Raw genomic sequence first — 22,698 nt, 5'->3', positions numbered from 1 at the left:
ATTTTTTTAACTTACCTTCTATGATAGCATAATGCATATCTGATGAATGAACAAGCATATGACCCTATTACTAAACCCTGTTACAGCATCAAATGCATGGTAAAGCCATGGCACAGTGAACTGTCAAAACAAACCCTCTGTATGTTCAACAACCTATGATGTCTTGGGTTACCACCCGCACCAAGATGAAGGTCTACCACACATTTATTATGCACAGTTCACTATCTACCACAGACTTATCCAAACAAACATGACAGAAATACTTCTTAATGAATCTGACATGAGACACTAACCACAAATCACAAGATGTGGAAGTGGGGGCTCAGGAAATGCTTCTCCATTTTCCTACAGCTGCTATGGCAACCACCAAACTCTCCTCTTCCCGCTTTCTTTAAACAAAGTTTCTTAAACTTACCTTCTCTTCCGTTTGAACAGCTTGACACTGCCCTTTTCTGTTGCTAACACAAAAGCACATGTTCCATCAAGTTTCTTTTTCAAACCCTTCACACAAAAAACCTGGTCAAGTTTGCAAAACTCTACGCCTGGGCATAAGCAGACTCTGCCTTCGAAACGTTGTCCCCCCTCTCTGGAGACTGACAGACCAGAGGAAGCATGTACCTACCTAATCTTATCGCAGGGAGCTGATTTTCTAATCTCCACAGCTGAGACTAATGCAGTGGTTTTATGCCCATAAATACCAAGAGGGTTAGCCTTTGAACTAGGGCTCATAAATTTTAACCTCAGAGACACTTGGGTATTATAGAGGTACAGCAAAAAGGTGGAATGAAGGGGTAAACATTTTTTCCAGGCCTGTCAAAAATCTGTTATTTATCTATGAATTTCTTTCATCTACTTAGACGATCTTGTAGCTCTAGTCTTCCATGGCAAGATCAAAACATGGATTGCTTGTATCTGTAAGTGTCCATTCTAGAATTATCTGCTCCTGATTATCTGGTGATGTTTGACAAAGTAATCCAAAGATATATAATGTATTCATAAGAAACACAAATTTGTCCCTGATCCTTTGCAATTATATTTGTATTACTGTGGTTGAAAACAAAGTACTGGACAAAAAGTTTACTTTTGAAAGCCAATGTCTTAGTCTAACAAAACATTGATTTATGGACAACAAAAGGGTATTCAAAAGGTATACAAGAACGTTACACAAGTCCAATATAGGTCAAGTCCAGAGCATACTGATATCATGCTAGGTGAAAAGAATTGTTCAAAAAGCAGCTGCAGTGCTTCTTTGATTGATTTTCAGACAGCTCTTGCTTGTTTTCCCAAAACAAGTCCAATATCAAATACATTTCATCAAGTCATTGGTATAACTGTGTATTTTGAAGCATTCTTTGATAAAATGACTGTCAGGAGTAAGAGTGTGATTAAAAAGTTAAATGTTGCATCCAAACTATTTCAGTTATTTAGTCACTTGGACTAAGGAAATGAACTGAAAAACAGTAGTAAATTTTAAAATGCTGTTAATCATATTGTTATTCACGTTACTTTGATGCTCATTCATATGAAAATGAAACAGAATAAACCAGTTTCACTTATCTTTCCAGAATTCAACACAAAATCAGCAGCTGCATGAACCCAAGTTCTTTGAATATATGTTTAGAATCATCAACAATAATGACAGCTAAACTACAACGAGTAGACATCCCACCTAAACCATCACAGATATTTATTTCCACTTCTTGATTTGAATGAATACGGTAACATTTCATTGGCTAGCATCCTACACATCTTAAGTGTTCTTAATGATTCAGCTTGCTTCCTTACCTGAAAACCTGCCAAGCAGAGATTGGGAGCAGGAGAAGTAATCATCTACAGATGGAGGCCACTTTATTCTAAATACAACAACAGTTTAATTGATACAACTGCTGCAGTGAAAAAGACTCAAAGGAATCCCTTGAACTACACACATCATGTGCAGTCTGTCTCTGTCTCAGGTGATCACACCAGTTCATCACAAAAACAGAGCTGAAACTTTTTGTCAACCATACTTTAAAGGAATTTCTAGCCCAGCATAAAAACCGAGAGGCGGAAGTAGCTCACCTGGTTTCTACTCAGTATTACAGCTGAATGAGTAAAGATGCAATCTGTTAGAAAGTAAGATAAAGGGGAAAACATACAACCACATGACATACTGCATCAGATTGTCTGTGGAAACAGAGTTTAATAGGTCAAAAGTAGTTTTATCAATATTGTCAGCATGAAAACTAAAGTTAAGATTAGATGGTGACAATTTGAAAAGAGGGATAGTCCATGGGATCATCCATGTCTCGGCTTTATTTGCTAAAAAAATGCAAACCCTCCACTGGACACCACCCAAGTCCACACAGCTCGTTAACATTTTCAGACTGCAGCTACACACCATTGTGTCCCTATGTACCCAACAAATGATGTTGCTGATGGAGGATAGAAATCATGGCATACACTGTTTGATAAACATCAGTACTGTAACATGTATTGTAAAAATTGGTTCAGCGATCCAAAATTAATGACTAAGCATATGTGTCCCTTCTCTAAAGATGCATCAGATGATGAAAGCATGAAGTCATCATATCATAACAGCGTTCAAGATGAGGCTGCGAAAGAATGATTGGATTCCATAACCCATTTTAGATTGGACATCTTGAAGAAATGAAGTACATCATATGTAAAATAATGCCACAGCAATGCAGCTCACCAGGGTATGTCATCAACAGCCTAAAATGACTGAAACAACACTTAGCAAAAGTTTGCATTCAAAGATTTCCTGCATTAATGTTCAGGCACTTCTACATTGCCCTTATTTCTACACAAGTCTAAGCCCTGATGTAATAAAACCATATAACTGTTTAAATGGTCATATATCAACCCATATTTTCTTAAAAACAAATGTTTATTATGACTAACTGTCAACAGGGCAATTTATAAAACTTTTTTTTCATCACGACTAAATACTACTAAAATATAATATCAAATAGCATCCTTCTGAAACTCATGATGACTGTCTTTTAAATATGTCACAGATTTAAGGAAAAGCTCATAAACATTGCACTACATGGCCCATAATAAAACTTTGACATTTGCTGGGAATGTTACTATCATAACCATAAAGCATATATCGGTTAGCCCCCACAAGAGGTTTGTTTATGTTGCTTTGGGAGGTGGCTTATTAATATTTCATAACACATCTGAAGCAATATTCTCAAAATATATCAAGTACGAAGTAAACACCGATATTCATACTTTTACTTATTGCAGAAAATGAATTAAAAAAAACCCTATATTGCACAAGTGTGAGTACAAGGGGTATCTTGGCTCTTGACAGAAAACACATTTTAACCAAAGAATAACTATGAAATAAAATTCTTGTTCCAAAGTGCAAAGACTAGAGACCCACTTAGAAGAAAAGATGTGTATAACCTTTCAACATAAACATCCTCAAAGACAATAGAAGTCTGCACAGTTGGTGAAGGTAGGATATAGCATGCAAGACAATTGCTATGGTAACCAACACAAAAATGTGCAAGAACTGCACAATTGCACTTCACAGGTTGTTGTGTGGGTGAAGCAAGTGTGAGGAGAAAAACACACAGTTTATATCACTGCTGACACTTAGCTGGCATGACATCCTTGTCTTATGATATAATCCAGTTATAATTAATGTTTGTACAATTTCTTCTGGAACTTCTGTTTGGCATCACCTGCATCACCATCATAACCTCATTCCACACATTGTATATCTGGCTGTTGCTATTTCATCATGACTACCAACATACCACACTGAATTCAATACATTTCTTTGATTTATGATGACTCTCCTAAACATAAATACAATAAGGGCAGTAATATACTTCCTATATACTTATCATAAGAAGTATGAGAAATATTCCAAAGCCAAATAATTAATTATTTATTAATGACTTTGTCCAAAGTTTAGAATTAATTTGAAGATAAAGAAGTACTGGCAGCAAGTCAATACAGCAAACAATTTTTAAAATAAACCCCTGAATTTAAGTTTAAAATGTTTTTTTCTTTGAAAATGACCATCATTCAACACTGTGACCTGTACTAATTGTATGTTGTTTAACCTCCTGTATATTTACTGTAATAATAAACAAATCTGTCTGTACAATGAAATAATATTAATTGTGAAACCTAAACATTTCTTACGGCACTTATCAGGTTTAGACATGAAGAACAATCCACATGCATAATTCTTTACAATTTCAATGAAAATACATCAATTCTACAAATACACAATAATTCAATTGACAAAATATCCCACCATTCTTAGATCAACAATAGCTATGATATATCAAGCCATTCTTAGATCAATATAGGCTATGACAATGTCTGATCTTTGTCCTACATAACAAGCAGATTGCAGGCTAACAATTCCATTAGAGTCACAGCAGCACATTTGACAAACATTTTTAGTTGACTCCTATCCCAGACTACTGCAGCACACACTGGGCTGTCATTTAAACAGGAAACTGCAAATTAAACTCCAGCCAAGCACAAATTGTGAGTTTGAACTGTTGACATGAAAGTGGTTGTCACAAATTATTCTCATCCGTCAGTCCTGTTTGCCAGTGACTGTAGTCAAATATAGGTTTGCTGCAACATCACCGACATCTGCCATTGCAACAACAACATAGTCTGAATTGGCTCTCACTCAAAGTTCAGCTGAAACTCACAGTCCTCATCAGGGGAACCACTTGTGGAACTAATATCAAAACTATTTGAAAGCCAAATTGATTTACTTTTGTGCAGGCATACATTTCTAGATACTACCCGACACTATATACCAGGGAAATAGATGGTCTGGGGCAGGTTGTGTAATTCAACAGGTGTTCCTAACCAACCTTTACATACTTAATGATGTGTTAAGGAACCAGCCAAATGTACACCGATGTCTTGGATGATTAACATAAAGCTTGTGAGTGTGTGAAAGTGTGCAAGTCTAATGGCATAAAATGGTTTGAACCAATTTACACTACAGGTTTTTGTTTTGTCAGGACAAAAGTAATGAGATAGCTGATGAGTTTGTGAGGCCACAAGATGGCACTATCAGTTGAAAGAAGAAGTATCTGTGTCAATGGCTGCAAGACACATTTGTGTCAGTAGCTCAAAGAAGTAAGTGTCTGTCACCATCTGAAAGAATGTGTCTTTGCAAAACTACCTTTATGTATTGGCCAGTCAAATAACTAAGATAAACTATAGGTTAATAGCAATGATCCACACATATAAGAGGCGATGCCACACAATCAGCCAGGCTACACAATCACAAAATTAATTTAGTCCAAAAAAAAACATTGGTCACTCGGCATCTTCTAAAAAATGGTATTTCAGTCAATGACTGGAAAAACTTAAGGTACTTAGGTTCAATGACTGAATAGAGGCATGGGTGTCCCAGTATTCAAAGATGCCACAATTTGCTGTGCCGATTCCAGAATTACAGGATCATGAGTTCAAATACAAGATTTGCCCTGATTATGAGTCTAGGGTAGTCAGCACAATACCTATGCTCGTGGGTTTTATCAAAATAGTAAAAACATCTAAAATTTGCTTCACTTCAGTCTTTCCTCACACATTCAGCTGATAGGTTTATGATGACATAATGCCTCTTCTGAGAGTGTTTCAGTTAAGTCACATCCCAACTCACTCACTCAGATATTTGTGGAACAATGGTTTAGGGAACAGGTGTTTGGCTTCATGGCAGCAAGAACAGGTTGTTGTTTTGATCAACAACAGGTAGTTGCCTTGGTAAATGGTTGTTAGAACATAAGGGACCAAGGACAGTATACTGTTGACGAGGAGACAACAAGAAATATATAGGTGGTATGAGACTCACACAGACAGAGGTAGAAGCAGGTACTTCATCTGGTACACCACACTCAAACTTATGACAAATCTTATGAGATCATGAATATGTTTTAAACTAGAATAACAATACACATTATTTTTCCATTGAAACTATCTAACAACAAACCAAATAACCACCAAACAATTGTCTTGTTTTGTTGAGTGTGTGCTTCCCACAAGAATGCTTCATGCAATTTTGAACATTTCTTGTCTGGAGGTAAATGTTTTTTCTGCTTCCAAGTATAGACTCTAGGCTGAAAATAACAAACATATGCCAAGCTCCATCTGTTTTCATCAAGCACAGTACAGGCTTCAAGAGGGTTATAGTGCTCCAACTTCTTTGGTATCAACACCTTCTGTAGGTGAAATGTATTCTCCGCAGGTTCACTTATAATATTGGGCTCCATTCTACAAAGTGATCTTAGTCCTACAATCCACTGTAGGTCTATGTGAAACAATCAGAGAATATTGCTTTGTGGAATGAGACCCGGGGCTGGAACCTACTTTCCAACATATAGCCAATAATAATAGCTGGAGTTAATATCTGCTTAAGTCTGGGCACATGTTCTTAATCTGAACACCTTGGCTTTTGTTAGGTTAAAGCATGATACACAACAAATTCATTTAATTGTTGCCAACCTCTCAACTGATCATTATTGGAATATAAGACATAATTCAGACATATCAATGAAATATATGAAAATATGAAAAGAATAATTGGAAAATAGATTTGGTGTTATTGTTGTAGTGGGATGTTTTATCCGACAACATAAAACATCCCCAGCTTCTATTCTATGACGTAACACTTCAACGTCATGTAAGGAACTCTGTTGAAAACATCTTCTGCACACTGATAAATGTGATAAATTAAGAGGCATGAATAAACTGACAAAAACTTCAGGAGTTTATTTTGGATATTCTCTAAGAGAGCCTCACTGTCTGTTTAAAGCATACACTGAAATGATCATCTTGGGAAAATATTGCCATGGCAACACACATCAACAAACGGACCAGACAGGCTTCTGAGTAGCTGGTGTTCAACAAGTAGATATACAGTGTTGTTCTCAAATACAAATACTGTTTATCTTAAGTTCATTATTTAGACTGACATTGCCACTGGTAAATACATACATGTGATTTCTTCAACTCAATCATTTAAACTTTGTTGTACTTACCCACAATAGTCTAATCTTATACTTTCTCCCTGCCCTCAGCAACAGGTTTGTGTATATGTTCTTCTTTCCCTAGCACATATGTCTATGCATGTAATTGGTAACTGATCTGATATTTGTTAATACTTACATGACAATACTTATGAACATTTGATTGTTACTTTACCTATTCAACTTCCTAATTAAAAAGAATAAAGTAACATGCTGCTGTTTTTTAGTCAGTTTGCTGATATTGTGTTTCACTTTAAAGATCATAATCATAATAACTTCCAATGATGTTTTTCATCTGAAATATTTTTTAACCTTTTTATTCCTTAATCACATGCATATGTTAAACATCAACCATATCAACTTAATCATCACAGTGGAAAAGCTGTCATTTGATTCAGTTCAAAAAGACACTTTCCACTAAATTAATCTGAAAGACAAATTATGAATAGAGAATCAATCATTAATGTATATATTGCAGTGATAACCAATGTATACCCACAAACACCAAAACACAAAAACATAAAATAAACCTACGTGTGAAGAAACAGGTGACTTCCGACTGGACAAAAACGAAACTTTAGGTGACACTCTGCCCCTGGGGGTGGGGGTTCTATCCCTTGGGGGGTAAGTTTCCGAGGTGGGGGATCCTAGATTTCCTTTTCCTCTTGGCGGTTTAGTGTACACAAACTTTAGCATGGCTGCATTGGTAACTACTTGAAGCTGTCTTTTGTCCGTTCCTCTATGTCCAAATTTTCTACATGCATCTTACAGTATTGCGAAAGCATGGGGCAGAGTGCACCCTGTGCATCCAGAAGTGCAGCCACAATCCGCAGCCTGCTAATGCCAAGCCAGGCTGGTGTGTGTGGATGGTGGGAGGAAGAGTTAATACACGTAACTGCTATTATCGGCTATGACACTACACTAGCAGTATTCAGACTCGGTCGGATGAGCTGGGATTCTCTCTCTCACTCTCTCTCCTGCCAAAATGTTCAAGCAATGATTAGTGGTTTCCTTCAGTCTAAACTGTTGGAGTCTGTCTGGTGCTGGCAATCCAACAGAGCTATTTCTCAATTTCTACTGTTCTTGGAAATTTATGATCTAGGTAGGTTCAGCCATGGAAGATGAACCTCATTTGTGCAGATAATGCAGGAACTTGGTGGAAGTTGTGAAGTACTGGAGCAGTAACAACAATTCCGGACACTCTTCCACAAAACACACTTTTAAGTATACAGATTAGCAGGAGTGTTGAAGTAATGTTTCCTCAAAACGTGAAAATTCTGTATGGGTGAGAACAATGAGGTGGAATCAGTCAGGAATAACTGACACTGGTTGTTAAACTTCTCACCTTACTCGAAGAGTGTACCTCCAAATTAATAGGTAAATTAGGCTTTTGCTCTTGAGAGTTTTATGAACAGGAAAATATGATCCCACCATCAAATAAATATCACTTTCAGATCAATGATCAACCTTAAAACAATAGTACAACAAACTCAAAGACAAAAGTTCAATCTCTAAAACTCACACAACACCACAGAGCACTTTTCTGTTTGAATAACAATAATCCAAGAGAAAAACAAACATTAAAGCCATTTGCTTCAGAAGGCATCTTCACAGATGGGTATATTTGTAGTGACCACTTGTACACATCTTTTAGATGGGCAAGACACAGGTAAAATCTGGAAATCAGTCATGTGCTTCCGGAACCCGCAAATGAAGATGTAAGTGGGCTATAGTTAGGTCTGTAAATATCACGGGATTCAGGAATCCAGGAGTTAGATGAAGGAGACAGAATGGCCACCAGATGTATCATGATCTCGCTGCATCAATTTCCGTGGTTTCATACAATCCTTGGAGGGTTCCCCTGGTGTGTTATGACCACTTCCAGTACTGTCAAAAAAATCTATAACTTTGCATTCAAAGTAATCCCAGGATTAAATTAGATGGGAACATGTCCAATGTTATGCAAGCTACAACGAACTCTGTATTAGGCCCTTTCTGCCCAAAATGAACACTGAATAAAAGTGCCAGCAATTTAGGATCATCAGTAAATTCAATGGCAGAGAACAGAGCTGGGTATTATGTCTTGATATCACATTTTCAAAGAAATACTTAGGATTAAGTTTCTGAAAGCTTCATCCATCCAGTTTGTCAATAGCTTGTTATTCATAAGAATGGTTTAATTCCTTTATAGCCACATGTGCTCACCAAGTACACTGCCAAAATCCTTCTAAAACCCATCTAAAGAAAACTTCACAGGTTCCAAGCCAAACATGGCATCCAGCACAGGTGGATCTCTCTCAACAAACATGACACAGATTCTCAGGAAAAGGCTCCAAAATACTTTTATCAATCAATGTTTCCAGATCACTTAACGATCAGTTTTCTTGACTGCTAATGTTCGATAAATTAGGTGGCGATCTGTCAAGATGTCTACCAATAAATCCAATTATTGTATATAGCCACACGTGTTTGGAACATGCCCCTGAAAAGTAGCTTGTATTTAATTTGCTGCTGGATGAAAGAGATCACAAGAAGATATCTTAAGATTTATAACAATGTCCTTGTACAACATTGTTAAAGCCAATACTGCAGTAACCTGAGATGAACAATTAGCCTCAATGATTCATATAGGAATTGTCCATTTTCATCTGTCTAGTGGCTGTTATTCATTGAAGTTTTGTTTTTATTAGTAAAGGGGTTAATTCTGCGACAAGGAAATAATCAGCAATAACATTTTACTTCCACAACTAAAGCTGTCACTGGATGAAAACAAAGAGAAATACATTAACTGGTTCCAACTCCCTAGAATCTTGAAAGAGCAGTCATGAAAACTGATCAACAGTCAACATTTGGTGATAAAGTTTCACAAGTAGAAAACAACAATATCTGTCCAAAGAACTTCAAGATATGTTTCACATGTTTATGCATCAAATCTTCAATCTTTCTCAGCAAGGATCAAAGACGGACTAGACCTTCCAGAATCATCAGCAAAATCCAGAAAGCTCAATTGTCACATACAAGTAGCCCCTATCTTAAATTTCCTTGAATATTGAGCTCCTCTGCGCTGCAGATCCCACAAGACAGTCTGACACACCTGTCATCGCCCATCTGCGGCTGCAAACCTCCACACAGCCTGACATACATTCAATTCTGATTCGCAGTCTTGGAATGCAACCATTGTCTGAAGCAGCACCAATATGATCCAAAACTTGTCAGTGGTAAATGTCAAACTGGCAAAGGAATACTGAATGACTTTCAAAGCTTCATCTGTACAACCAGGTCTTGCCAAGTGTTCATACTTATCATTTCACTTTTGAATTCTCTACTAAATATATTTTTCAGATTTTCAAATGGCTTTTTTTCAAAACTAAGGTCATGAAGAGGTCAAATATTTGTACAGCAGAACAATAATAACATTTTATGACTATAGTAATCTTATTTTCTTACTTTCTTTGGGAACAACACAACAATGTCATCAAACATTTCTGTGTTCCAATAAAACTTCAAAAGTGACAAATGTTTTATCTGAACATGCACACATCAGATATTTGACATTTTTTTCAGTTGCAATACACATTGTCATATTTAGCTTATGCCAAAAACAAATGTTTATTATGTACCAATATAAGATGGCTACACGATAAATCACACAGAACAATGAAAAACAAAGTTTGGTTTATTTCACAATAAAACATTGTTCTATCATGAAGTAATTTCTGGAGATTCGACTCGTAGTCATTGATTATCGTACAATAAAACACTACTGGAAATATAAAGGCACTCGGGGCATTGCCCCTCATGGTTTATTCTCCCCACCGTGTTTTATTGTACGATAACCAACTACCACTCATCATTTATTTCTTAAATAAAAATAATTTCCAAGAATACACAAGCTGGAATCTATCATGCATCAAACCTATCCTCTACAACACACCTTTTGAGATTATTATTATAAGGGTAACGTTATTTTTCAGGGCATTATCATTTGCAGAAGCCCGAGGTCTTCCATTAACTGCCCGATGGAGGAGGGCAGTTGAAAAGACCGAGGGCTTCTGCTAATGATAATGCCCTGAAAAATAGCATAACCGTTATTATAGCTAAAATGGATGGAATTTGTTATCAAATAAAAAGAAACAACAATATCTGTTTTGAAACTTTTACTGCAATCAACATGAATGCCAATGACACACTTTTACAAATATGGAAACGTCATAGAACAAACCAGATGACATCATTAGTCAACGTGACGTCACCTAACTGACGTCAAGAAATATGAGGGCATTATCAAGTTACAGTGGCCCGCTGATTTCTGATAACATGCGGGCGGTTTAATGATAATTCTATCCAGTTTTAGCTATAAAATAAGCCAGTGCTTTGACTTCTCCTGCTGTAGCGGTATTGATGGCAGAACAATGAGCAGAGACATGCAACATGCCAAGATAAACCTACTGCGCTGTGAAATTAGAGCTTGTCTAACTATAGGTATCTCTTTATCATATTTCATTTTGGAGTGCTCTAGCATGAGGTTTAAAATGTACATTCATGCCACACATACGTGCAAGCAAATCCATGAGCATTCCTGGACAGCTAAATCTCTTGTCAGGACATTAGTTGATAGTGTCATCAATATAATCTTACTTCCATGTATGTTTCAGTTAAGTCAACTGAAGCAAGCCAGAACTCTTAACAATAAAACCGTTTCAGCCAATCATTAACAGGATTTCACAAAACCAACCCATAAATTGCTGGCCTCAAATTGCTGATCATAGTAGTATTTCTACTCAATGAAATAAACAGTGATTTATTTAGAAGCAAAATGTTGCCATAATCATAGAAATACAAGAATTTAAAAAGGTTAATGCAGTCAAAATCATAAATGATGTTTCTGTTATCTATTAGCAAAATTGTTTGAGCTCAGAAACTCCTTGCACCTCACAACTATGTACCCAACAGTTTACTCCCTCACCCTACAGGAAACCCCTCCCCCACCATGTGCAACTCCTACAAGCTCCTAGTACTCTTGACCAGCCTGGTCGACCCACAGCTCAACATGATGAATATCATATCCTGTACACACTTTATCTGCATATCTATACCAACCTCAACTCCTCAGCACTGCTTTGATCTATGTAGGCCAGTGATACCTATATTCCTGCACCTGTTTGTGTTGTGCTCCCTGCTGGAAACTCCACACAGGTGCACTAATATCTCAGATACATACATAAGCATTAAAAAGTATACATTTGAGCATGTTATTGCAGCCAAAACCTGTAAATCTATACAGCAAATAAATTGATAACAAGAGTAACAGTAACATCACTTGTATATCATTTTGAATTGAGACTTCACTGTGTCCATACATCCATTCATCCATTTCTTTCATCATTCAAATACCAAAAATTAACAACAAAAAATATTCAAACATTAGATACAGAGGTTCCCCACTGCAGTTATATCTGCATTGTTTCTTAATGAGAAGAACTGTTACAACCCCTCTAGCTGCAGGCACACAATACCATTGCAAGTAATATTGGAGTAAAACGTGAAAAATAACCAAAATTGTTCAACAACCAGCTGCAGCTTATGCAGATTGTCTAGTTTTTCCCTGTGGTCTATAGAAAGCATAACATTCACAATTCCCTCTAGACTATATGCTCTACAACATACGATCTTCGATCTCTGATATTAAAAAACAAATGACTCATGGTTGTGATTCACCTGCAAAACGAAAGAATATCAACTTATGGAGTACTGTTTCTGAATACAAGTCATGTTGCAGCCATGGTATCGAGATATGTATCGGGGCCCCCCATATCATTACACCTTTACAGAGAGAAGACATTGAAAATGTGAACCTTTGGTTTGGGTGAACTTAAATCTTTAAAAAAAATGAGATGTGAAGAGTTCCCCACAGAAATAAAATAATGCAACTTCAAAGGCCAATGTAGTTGAACCTTGTTTACAGCAAGTGATTCAGATAAGATAATTCAGCTAGATTCAGCAACCGAATAAACCTGCTCCAAAAACAGTGAACCACTTCTTCCATCTGAAAGGAAGAAAGACTATTAAAGCTGGGCAATCTGTTATAACATTCTGTTGTAATGCACTTGTGTTATCCACACTGCTGACAACAGATAGATGTAGCAGGACCTGTGTTCATCCATTACAGGATAACTCGCTGTGTTGAGAGAAGTGAGCTGTAGCAGCACATGGTTGGAACTGACGGAACAACTGTGTTCTTCCTATCAAGGTGTTAACTGCATTTTGTGTTTGTCTTATCTTCTCTACCTGTACAGGACATGATTACACTGTGTAAGCATACCTAACCTCAGAAAGAACCATCTTATCAGAGGTTTTAATAATGTGAGCAAAAGTGATAGCAAAGTGCAAGTAAATGAATGGGGGTTGTAAATATAACAGCATGAGAAAAGAATCACCAGTTGTATCAAATTTATACTTGTTGCATTTGAACCATATGCACACCCCAGTCTTCCATCACAGACTAGTTCAAACCATGATAATATGTCTTGAAATCCATTTTCTCTCCAGATTGGTGATAAATCAGCACCTCTTTAACAGTGTGACACATTATCCTTGTATTCATCAAACAAACTCAACAAAGATTTGCAAGCTCTTAAGGATCGTAAAACCAGTCATATCTATTTAACTTTTAAAAAAAATGTCACATTTAAATCTGAGAGGATGCAGTGGATGGGTAACCATTGAGGGCACATAAGGAGGCGTTACAACCTGGATTAATGTTGCATGGCATTAGAGGAGTGGGGGAGATGTAAACATCATATACACCAGCAAAGAAAGGGAGATGTATACTTCATATACACCAGCACAGTAGGGGAGATGTATACTTCATATACAAGAGCAAAGTAGGGGAGATGTATACTTCATATACACCAGCACAGTAAACAGGGTGGGAGATGTGTACGGCATATACCACAGCAGAGAGAGCAGCAGGAAGGGATGCCACAAATATGTTCTCCTGACTAAACCACACTCTGCATCTGCTGGGGATTGAGGTAGATACTAACTCTACAACTGATAAACTCTACTTGAACTTCCTGGAAGAACAGTCTGTGCACACAACCTACAATCCCTGGAAAAGGGAGGATGTCCAACTGACTGACCAAGTGCTTTAAACAATGATACATCACAACAGATGGTCAGGGCCAATTCAATATGGAATTCTTTACATACTCTGCTGATCTCTCATTTAGATTCAGATGAGCACAGGCTACAACTGGGTGCCATAAACTGACTGACATAGCTAGATGCTATTTTACAGTTTATGTGTTCTCCTGTCTAGAATCAAAGAAATCTATTATATAAGTATACATATATTACCTTCAAGACACATCTTTCTTTATACCAGCATATATAGCGATCAAATATTAGAAGCATACAACAAATGCCAGTGTCACAATACCAATATTTTACAATATAACATGTTTTAGAATAATGATATTAATTTTCCACAATATAATTCTTATAAAACAGAATATTAACATAAAAGGATAAGTTTTGAATATCAGAGACTTAACTTATTTTGCCATCAATTCTTTATTATTTGAAATAGATAGTAAAGTAATGATAGTAAAAAAAGTAATGATAACTGAAACTCTGCTTCAGCTTAATCTGGTGTGAGCAAGCATTGCTTTACGGCTTCACCAATAAAATTTGTCACACTTGCTGCACTGACCCTAATACGAAAACTGCAGATACAGTCCAAACAACTGGAACTGCAAGTTTTTAAGTCCTGCGCTTTAAAACAAAACAGGGCAAAAAATGATAAGAAGAATGAATATCCCAAGTTTAATGAAAAAATAGTCACCAATGGAATGAGAGAGCAACACATTAACATAACACATGATTTTCTTTTCCAACTTGAAAATAATGAGTCAAAAACACATTGAAAATTGAAATGACATCTGTCAAAAAGTAACAACTGATGCAGTTATGCATGTCTTTCTTATGCATTTAATATTTCATAGTGAGTTAGGGATCCACTGTGACTTGTAAATGTGGAAACCTCTAACCGAGCTTAAGGTGCAAAATTGGTGCAAATTGGCCATATAGAAGCATGCAACAACATGTGTTGAAGCACATCCTATAAGGGAGATAAATCTGTTTTTCAACTTAATTTAAGTCCATGAGCTTAAAAGCATTTTATTTTTCCATTTTAAGCCCATGGGCTAAATAGTGAGGAGGCTCAAAAACACCTGTTTTCATGTACATACATTCATATAAGGCCAATTAGCTAATACAATACACTGCCAAAGTAAAATGGCCCACTAAGTGTGATGTATTATGGTACATATCATGATATCTACTGCGTGTGATAAAAATGATAATTTCATAATCAAAATCTGAGCTTTAAATGAGATACCAAAATAAGAACTGAACATGGGCCATTTATTCCCATGACATATGAGAGACAAATCATTTGTTGAGTATGCATAATTTTTACTTCTTGTTTCATCACTGTTGGATCAATTAAGTAAAAATACTTATATCACCCCAGGTTTTTCAATGTTATACCATACTTCAAAGTTCAGGTGTTGATATCAGTATCTTGATACAATGTTTACACCAACATATTGAGCTGCCATTCAAGTATCACAGTATCGTTCAAAGATAAATTAAAAGCAACAACCGGAAACAAATCTCATTTTCCATTTTATATCTGGTCAATAAAACCTCTGAGCCGATTGAAATAAAATGATTAAACTTAATATTTAATTTTTCTAAGAGACTCACATTAACCCATCTGAGTAATTTCATACTCTGGTGTCAATACCTGCAAGTAAACTCCTTGATCTGAAACAGCCCCAACATTAATTAATCATAAATTGCACCAGATATCTGCTCTAAATAAAATGAAGCATTAATACAACAGTATGGGATACTTGAATTATCACACCTGATAAGACACAGTCACCTGTTTCTACCTCTCACAGGACTAAATAGAAAGTAACTTTTATGGTATCAAAAGTCAATTCTTAGTGAACCATTTACCTGCCTGCATGTTTGGCATCTTTCAACGCCAGAAATAGGGTTTAATTATACTTGGCTCGAGAGCTTCACAACCAATTTTTCATCGGCTTTGTAAACAACCTGTGCAACCTATCAGGAAGTGTGATAGTTTGTTAATGCAATATATAAATAGTTGGCCTGAGAATGATGACTTCCTCATGTAAGATAGTTGGCAGGGAGACAGCACTTTCATCCAAGCACGCTAGACAACTTCACTTCAGTACTTTAAACTATCAAAGCTTTTTAGCAAGACTAAACTTGATATAAAGAATCTACAACCATTAACCATGAAATAGGTGTATCCTCGCCAATATGAATTGTCTGGTTGTGTGCAACGCAATTGCCTATGTGAACTATGTTCACTGGAACTGTTTGTAAACCTGATTTCAAGCGCTAATTCATTTATTAAACCCACAACAAGGAAGTAGGCTTGTTTGGGTGTCACTTGTAAGTTGTGGTTTGCATGTTTTTCACAATAATTAACTATATAACATCTTCAAGTTCCTCTCTTAAGTGGTATACATCTCAATTAGGTACCATATTTTCTTGAGTATAGTGCGCACCCATGTATAATGTGCTTCCCCCTCTAGCGGATTCAATATTTTGGGGATAAAAATTTGAATACCAAGCGCAGAATTTTTGTACACCGTACCCCTTTACCGAAGTCCGGCAAACGAACGGGTGATGAGAAACTTGGTCTGTACAGATTCGAAATTTGAGATAAAAAAAATCACTAGACATGTTGATTTACCGTTTAAATTGTATTTTTTGTTCTGCTAGGCATTGTTTTATATCCAGGGATTAAGGCGTCATTGCGGTAATCTGACCGTGGTTGCTGTTAATAACGGTGTGTTGTGCAATCTTCCGATTGCTTCAAACCTGATTTCGCTGAAATTAATTAAAACAATATTAAAAGGAATTTTGAATAAAATTAATAAAATAAGTTACAAACATAAGTACAGATATACAAAGAACACTTTTTATAGCCAGACAGTGTAATTACATGACTAATTTGCGTACTTCAATATGGATTTGTTGACATGGTATTTCCGGTGTTACGTGCTTGCGGTAATGTCTTGCCATGGGGGAAAAAACATCAAAACTAATTAATTCGTGTATAATGAACACACCCTTCTACACAGCTGTGTTTTTTAAAAAAAAAGTGTGCACTATCCTCAAGAAAATATGGTAACTACGGTGACAGTTCTCAGACAACCCTACGTAGATCTTTATACAATCCAAACTAGCATGATAATTTCAGTACTGTGTTATTATGGGGATAAAGTTTCATTCCAAATATAATTAAACAAGAGTCATCCGAAGATGACACATCCCCCCCGACGTGGCATGTCGGTAAACTGTGTGTACCTTCAAATGTATTTAGATTGGCAAGGAAATCTTTTTCCTTGATGCCCAAACCAGAAATATAATGAAGGTTATTAAATATTGGTTTATGTAGCTCACTTTCTGATGATCTCATGAAATTGTAATAACAATAACTTTGCAGATTCGCTAGGCAATAGCTCTGTAGTAGCCTCATTACACAAAGGCATAAAGGGAATGTACTAGGTTATGTAGCTCACATCATATATATAGTATATGACATCGGTAAAAAGTACACCTTAGAATTATATGTCAGGGGCTACAAATTAAAAAGATTAAAATCTATAAATAACAAACTGCACTACTAGTGAACATGATTGATATGTGCATAAAGTTTGGTGAATCTCTGTCTCATGGTTTAGAAGATATGCTCCAGACGAGGACATTACCCTAAGTTCATCAATTTTCAATTTAAATTGAAAAAGGAAAAAAAAGAAAAAATCTGTTAATAGCAAAGGAACAACCACATAACCTGCTTGATAGGTGTAAAAACTTTTGAGAAGCTAAGTTGTATGGTTCAGGAAATATGATCCGGACAAGAGCACTATTCTCAAATTTCCTAAGTTCATCATATTTCCATGGAAACGACAAAAATAAAATATTCTAAAAATCTCTAAATAGTAAAAGGCACTACTACTGAGCCTGATTGGTAAGTGTATCACGTTTTGTGAAGCTAGGTTGTACGGTTTAGGAAATATGCTCCGGACAATCAATGATTACAGACGGACAGGCGGACAGACAGACGGACATACTGATGGCTATATCCCCCTGTGATTATATGTGGGGGGGGGATAAAAATTATGGATACATGATCCAGAAATGAACACTACAACCCATCTGGCTTTTAAGTTATGCTATGGTAATGAATGCAGCCTGTACTTGGGTAAAGTCATACTTATTGCCATTGAAACACCAAAAGGAACCAATTCAGCATGTGTTTGATACATATGCAAAGTTTCATGGTAAAATATTAAACATTTTCTGAGTTATACTCCGAAAGCAAAATGTGACAAACTGCACCCATTCCTATTTCGCCTTCTTACTTTTTGGTGGGGGATAAAAATTATGTGAGCCATTAATTGGGAATGGAGTAAGTTGATATGGAGAAACTACAACCAATAGAGATGTGAACCATCAACTGGGAATTGAGTCAGTTGATATGGAGAATCTACAACCAATAGAGATGTGAACCATCAACTGGGAATTGAGTCAGTTGATATGGAGAATCTTCAACCAATAGAGATGTGAACCATCAACTGGGAATTGAGTAAGTTGATATGGAGAATCTACAACCAATAGAGATGTGAACCATCAACTGGGAATTGAGTAAGTTGATATGGAGAATCTACAACCAATAGAGATATGTACCACGATCAACTGGGAATTGAGTAAGTTGATATGGAGAATCTGCAACCAATAGAGATGTGAACCATCAACTGGGAACTGAGTCAGTTGATATGGAGAATCTTCAACCAATAGAGATGTGAACCATCAACTGGGAACTGAGTCAGTTGATATGGAGAATCTACAACCAATAGAGATATGTACCACCATCAACTGGGAATTGAGTAAGTTGATATGGAGAATCTACAACCAATAGAGATGTGAACCATCAACTGGGAATTGTGTAAGTTGATATGGAGAATCTACAACCAATAGAGATGTGAACCATCAACATGGACTTGAGTAAGTTGATATCAGCAGCCTAAATTATACATTTCCTAAATGTATCAAGAAAGAGTTGCCAAATATATCAGCATGTCTATAAAGGCTGATGATATTGTACAGATCAGAAGTTTTATTGGAATTCCTTGATTATTTAGTGTATGGACACGGTTTTAGCATGGTTCTCCTGGCAATTTTGACTGCCTTGTCTTAGCAGGGTATCACATAATTTGCAGCACCAGTATATTAAATCACCCTACTGTTCTAATTCAGAAATAGCGATATTCCATAAATTGGCTATTTCAATTGCTGATGAACTGCAACAATTTCACAATTCATTTTTACCGACATTTAAAGAAGTATTGAGATATCATGTGTTTTGATGTTTTCAATGTGATTGTGAATATATGAATTCAAAATGTTTCAAATGTCATAATGTAAACTCCATGTGAAACTCTGGTCTTTGTATACTTGCAGGCTTCTTTTGTCTTACATGTATTCCTTGACTTACTGGCTTTAATGGTTGAAGAAGGCCGACAGCAAGCCCTACTTAGGTAGCAGCACATAAGAAGTCACAATTAGAGTGTCTAGCTTGTATTTGAAGCACCTACCACTGTGGGTATATATCTGGTGGTTAATGTATGTGATGATGACAAACTCAACAGCTCTGTCTAGAGCATTGCTCACAAGAAACAGGCCTGGCTACACTTTCCAGCTATTTTGGAATAAACTCATTATATAATGAAATACTGCTCGTACTTTTCCTGATTCTGGCAGAAAATATTTCATCATGTCACTAATTTGTGGCAGATTCCCAAGAGTTGATATAAACCTGGCCACCTGACTAGAACAGTGTTCAACCACCCAATTAATTAATTCACACAAATTTTATGCCCATCTTCCTCCATTAATCATCGCCATCATATGGAATGAAAGTTATGTCAGTGAGAAAGCCTTGTATCCATTTTCAAATGAAATTGAAAATGATATCTTAAATATCACCTACTAATATTAGAATTAGTTTCAAGTTTAGAAATATTGTTAAACAAACATAGGCAGGTTCCTTTTGAAAACCAAATGTATGTTGAATGCAAAGTAAAATTGACCGAGAGAGGATATTGATATTTTTTACCCATTCCTTTTAAAAATGCTGGATCCATCCTTGAAAATCTTTTGGGGGATGGGGGTATTTAATTCATTGAATTGAATAAAAACAATTGTTATGAAAACCTTTTGACTCACAAGACAAAGGGTCAATTTCCTAATGACTTAAGACACCACAAACATCAGGTATGATACAACTTATTATTCATCAACATGATTTAATAGTCATAAGATTTCCATTAGGGACAACAGTATGAGTTAGAAATCCCCTGCTGAGTTTGGTATTATTATCTTGTGTTTACATAAGTAAACAATTGTAAACAGATGATCCTGATGAGTGGATGTCCGACGAGACAACTGATGGTAATAACATCAGCACTGTTATTGTTCGTGATGGTCTTAATGAACAGCAAGAATAAATCAATATATTGCTTCTAAAACTGTTGTCATACCAAATACTAGCATGCTTTTCAAAACTAGGACCGATTTGGTCCTAAGGCCAAAGTATCAGTTTTATGCATTGATATTATAAAACAAAAATCATCAATAATAGCCTCAACATTTTTTAACAATTTTCCATTACTACATGACATGTCTTGAAAGCATAACTAATCATGATTTCCTCGCTTTTGGTCTTTCTGTAAAGAATTGGTATTGATAATGAATATTTATATATTTAAGAGGCGTAGCCATTTCAAATTTAGAAAATATTCCTTATATTCCAAAGTATGTGACAATCTGGAATTCATTAATGTCAATCCTGTTTTGAAAAAAAAATGAAATGAAGCACATGATTTCCACAGGAATTCCTTAAATAACTTTCAGAAGAAGATATATGGTCTACCTTGATGCACCAGAATCAGATGAGGTAAAGGAACTTAATATAATAAATTACAGAAGAATCATTTTTTGAGTGACCATATCAAAGCCGGTACATGTACACAAGAACCATAAACACATTAACATATAAATGCATCAAAGCATTCATCATCCTGAGGAGGGAACAAAAATAGATAATATTTGGCAGCATTCTAAGTGGCACCGAACCTGTAATGACATTTCTTTAATCAGAGTATGTGTAGTACTTACACATGGTGGTATGTTTGAGGTCAGCAGCGGAAGTGGTGGGTGTATATTTATGTACTGGGGGTGTAATATCCACGTGTCAGCAAATGTGTTATCTTGCTGGAACCAGCAACATGCAACCATCTGGTGAATAATGAGAATAATTAAACATAACCACTGAGTTAAAGCTAGGTGTATGTTTTCAAGAAGCTCCTCTCTAAGTCAGCCAGTAATGCATCATAAAATGACAACTAAACCTTATCTAGCCAGGAATATTCTTTTTACCTTGTTTCTTGCAGCTGTAGCCTCCATGAACAGGTTTGTCGTTAGGATTCTCTAGGTGTAGGTCAGGAAAGGCTGAAACTTAAATCAGGTGAAGCAGTTGCCTCCCTCATCATAAACCAGTCTCCCTCTGCCTTCTTTTCTCGGCCACATTCATGAAGATCATCACATCATGCCATGGTCTCAATGGTCACAATAAGGGTTAAAGAACATCATTCACTGGGTGAGTGAATGCTATATTGAAGTGAATGTTATACACACGCAGTCATATCTTTACTGTTAGCATAATGTTGGAGAAGAATTGATACAGATAAAAACTGTTGGTGTAACCCTCAAACACCAGTATGATGCTGATACACTGGAGATCCTAATCCAGGATTTGAACCCAAATGACCAACAGATATGAAGGCCACAAGTGAGCCAAGTCAGATGTGCCACCTCAGGCAACAAGGCTACCAGTGTCCCCCAATTCTGAAATGGTGAATGGCTATGAAAGTGAGCAAGCAAACCTTACTCCACGAACTGCCAGAAACACTTCACTTGCAACTCACTTATTATTGTAATGTTTATTATAACTGTAACCCAGACAACTGAGTCGTACAAAATATCATGAAAGATCAAAAACCAAACCAAAAACACTGCTTTAAAAACAACCTCAAATAGCCTGAATTCTGACAAAACAACCTCAAATAGCCTTGCCTGAATTCTGACAAAAAACATGAAATAATCATTTCCAGTATTAATGTCTCCGAGTTCTGTGACACAGTGACAGAACACTCAATACATGTTAATCTTTCTCCTGTGAGTGTTATGAAGGCTGCCGGCTGGCTTTCAACAACGTTGCTGAAGTCTGTCAAGTATTTGATGGTGTTTATTTTCAGTGATAGATTACAGTAGGAGACATGGACTAATGGTGCCTGACCAGCTTGTTGACTCTCCACTCCACCATTGTCATGGGGAGTCTCCAGGAATTAGGGTCACATCTCACCATTCTGCTGCCAGCATGTCTTGCTTGAAACCACAAGATGGCTGCTTTCTTGTTGGTGCAACTGAACAGTACAGATTGACCCTAAATCATGTATTTTATAACGTGTAATAAAATGGCTGCATGTGGATTTGTAATAAA

General features: G+C 36.4%; 1 protein-coding gene across 9 annotated transcripts in view; it reads right to left on the bottom strand.

Moving 5' to 3' along the window:
• The window catches only part of LOC139473536 (tensin-3-like), a 258,760-nt gene that overhangs the window by 124,960 nt on the left and 111,102 nt on the right, over positions 1 to 22,698 (bottom strand). The window contains exon 1 of one of the 9 annotated variants that reach the window (XM_071256162.1): positions 7,560 to 7,887. The exons of 7 other annotated variants lie outside the window; for them this stretch is intronic. In XM_071256162.1, coding sequence (XP_071112263.1) covers positions 7,560 to 7,721 — 162 coding nt within the window. In that variant the 5' untranslated portion in view covers positions 7,722 to 7,887. Of the gene's footprint in view, positions 1 to 415; positions 523 to 7,559; positions 7,888 to 22,698 lie in introns of those variants that run through there. One more of the 9 variants, XM_071256168.1, reaches the window with a different exon arrangement.

Source organism: Haliotis cracherodii, unplaced genomic scaffold, assembly GCF_022045235.1.
Source record: "Haliotis cracherodii isolate W230 unplaced genomic scaffold, xgHalCrac1.p SCAF_29, whole genome shotgun sequence".
NCBI classification, from domain to species: domain Eukaryota; kingdom Metazoa; phylum Mollusca; class Gastropoda; order Lepetellida; family Haliotidae; genus Haliotis; species Haliotis cracherodii.
The sequence above is the reverse complement of the archived record's forward strand: the minus strand, read 5'-3'. Positions and strand labels throughout refer to the sequence as shown.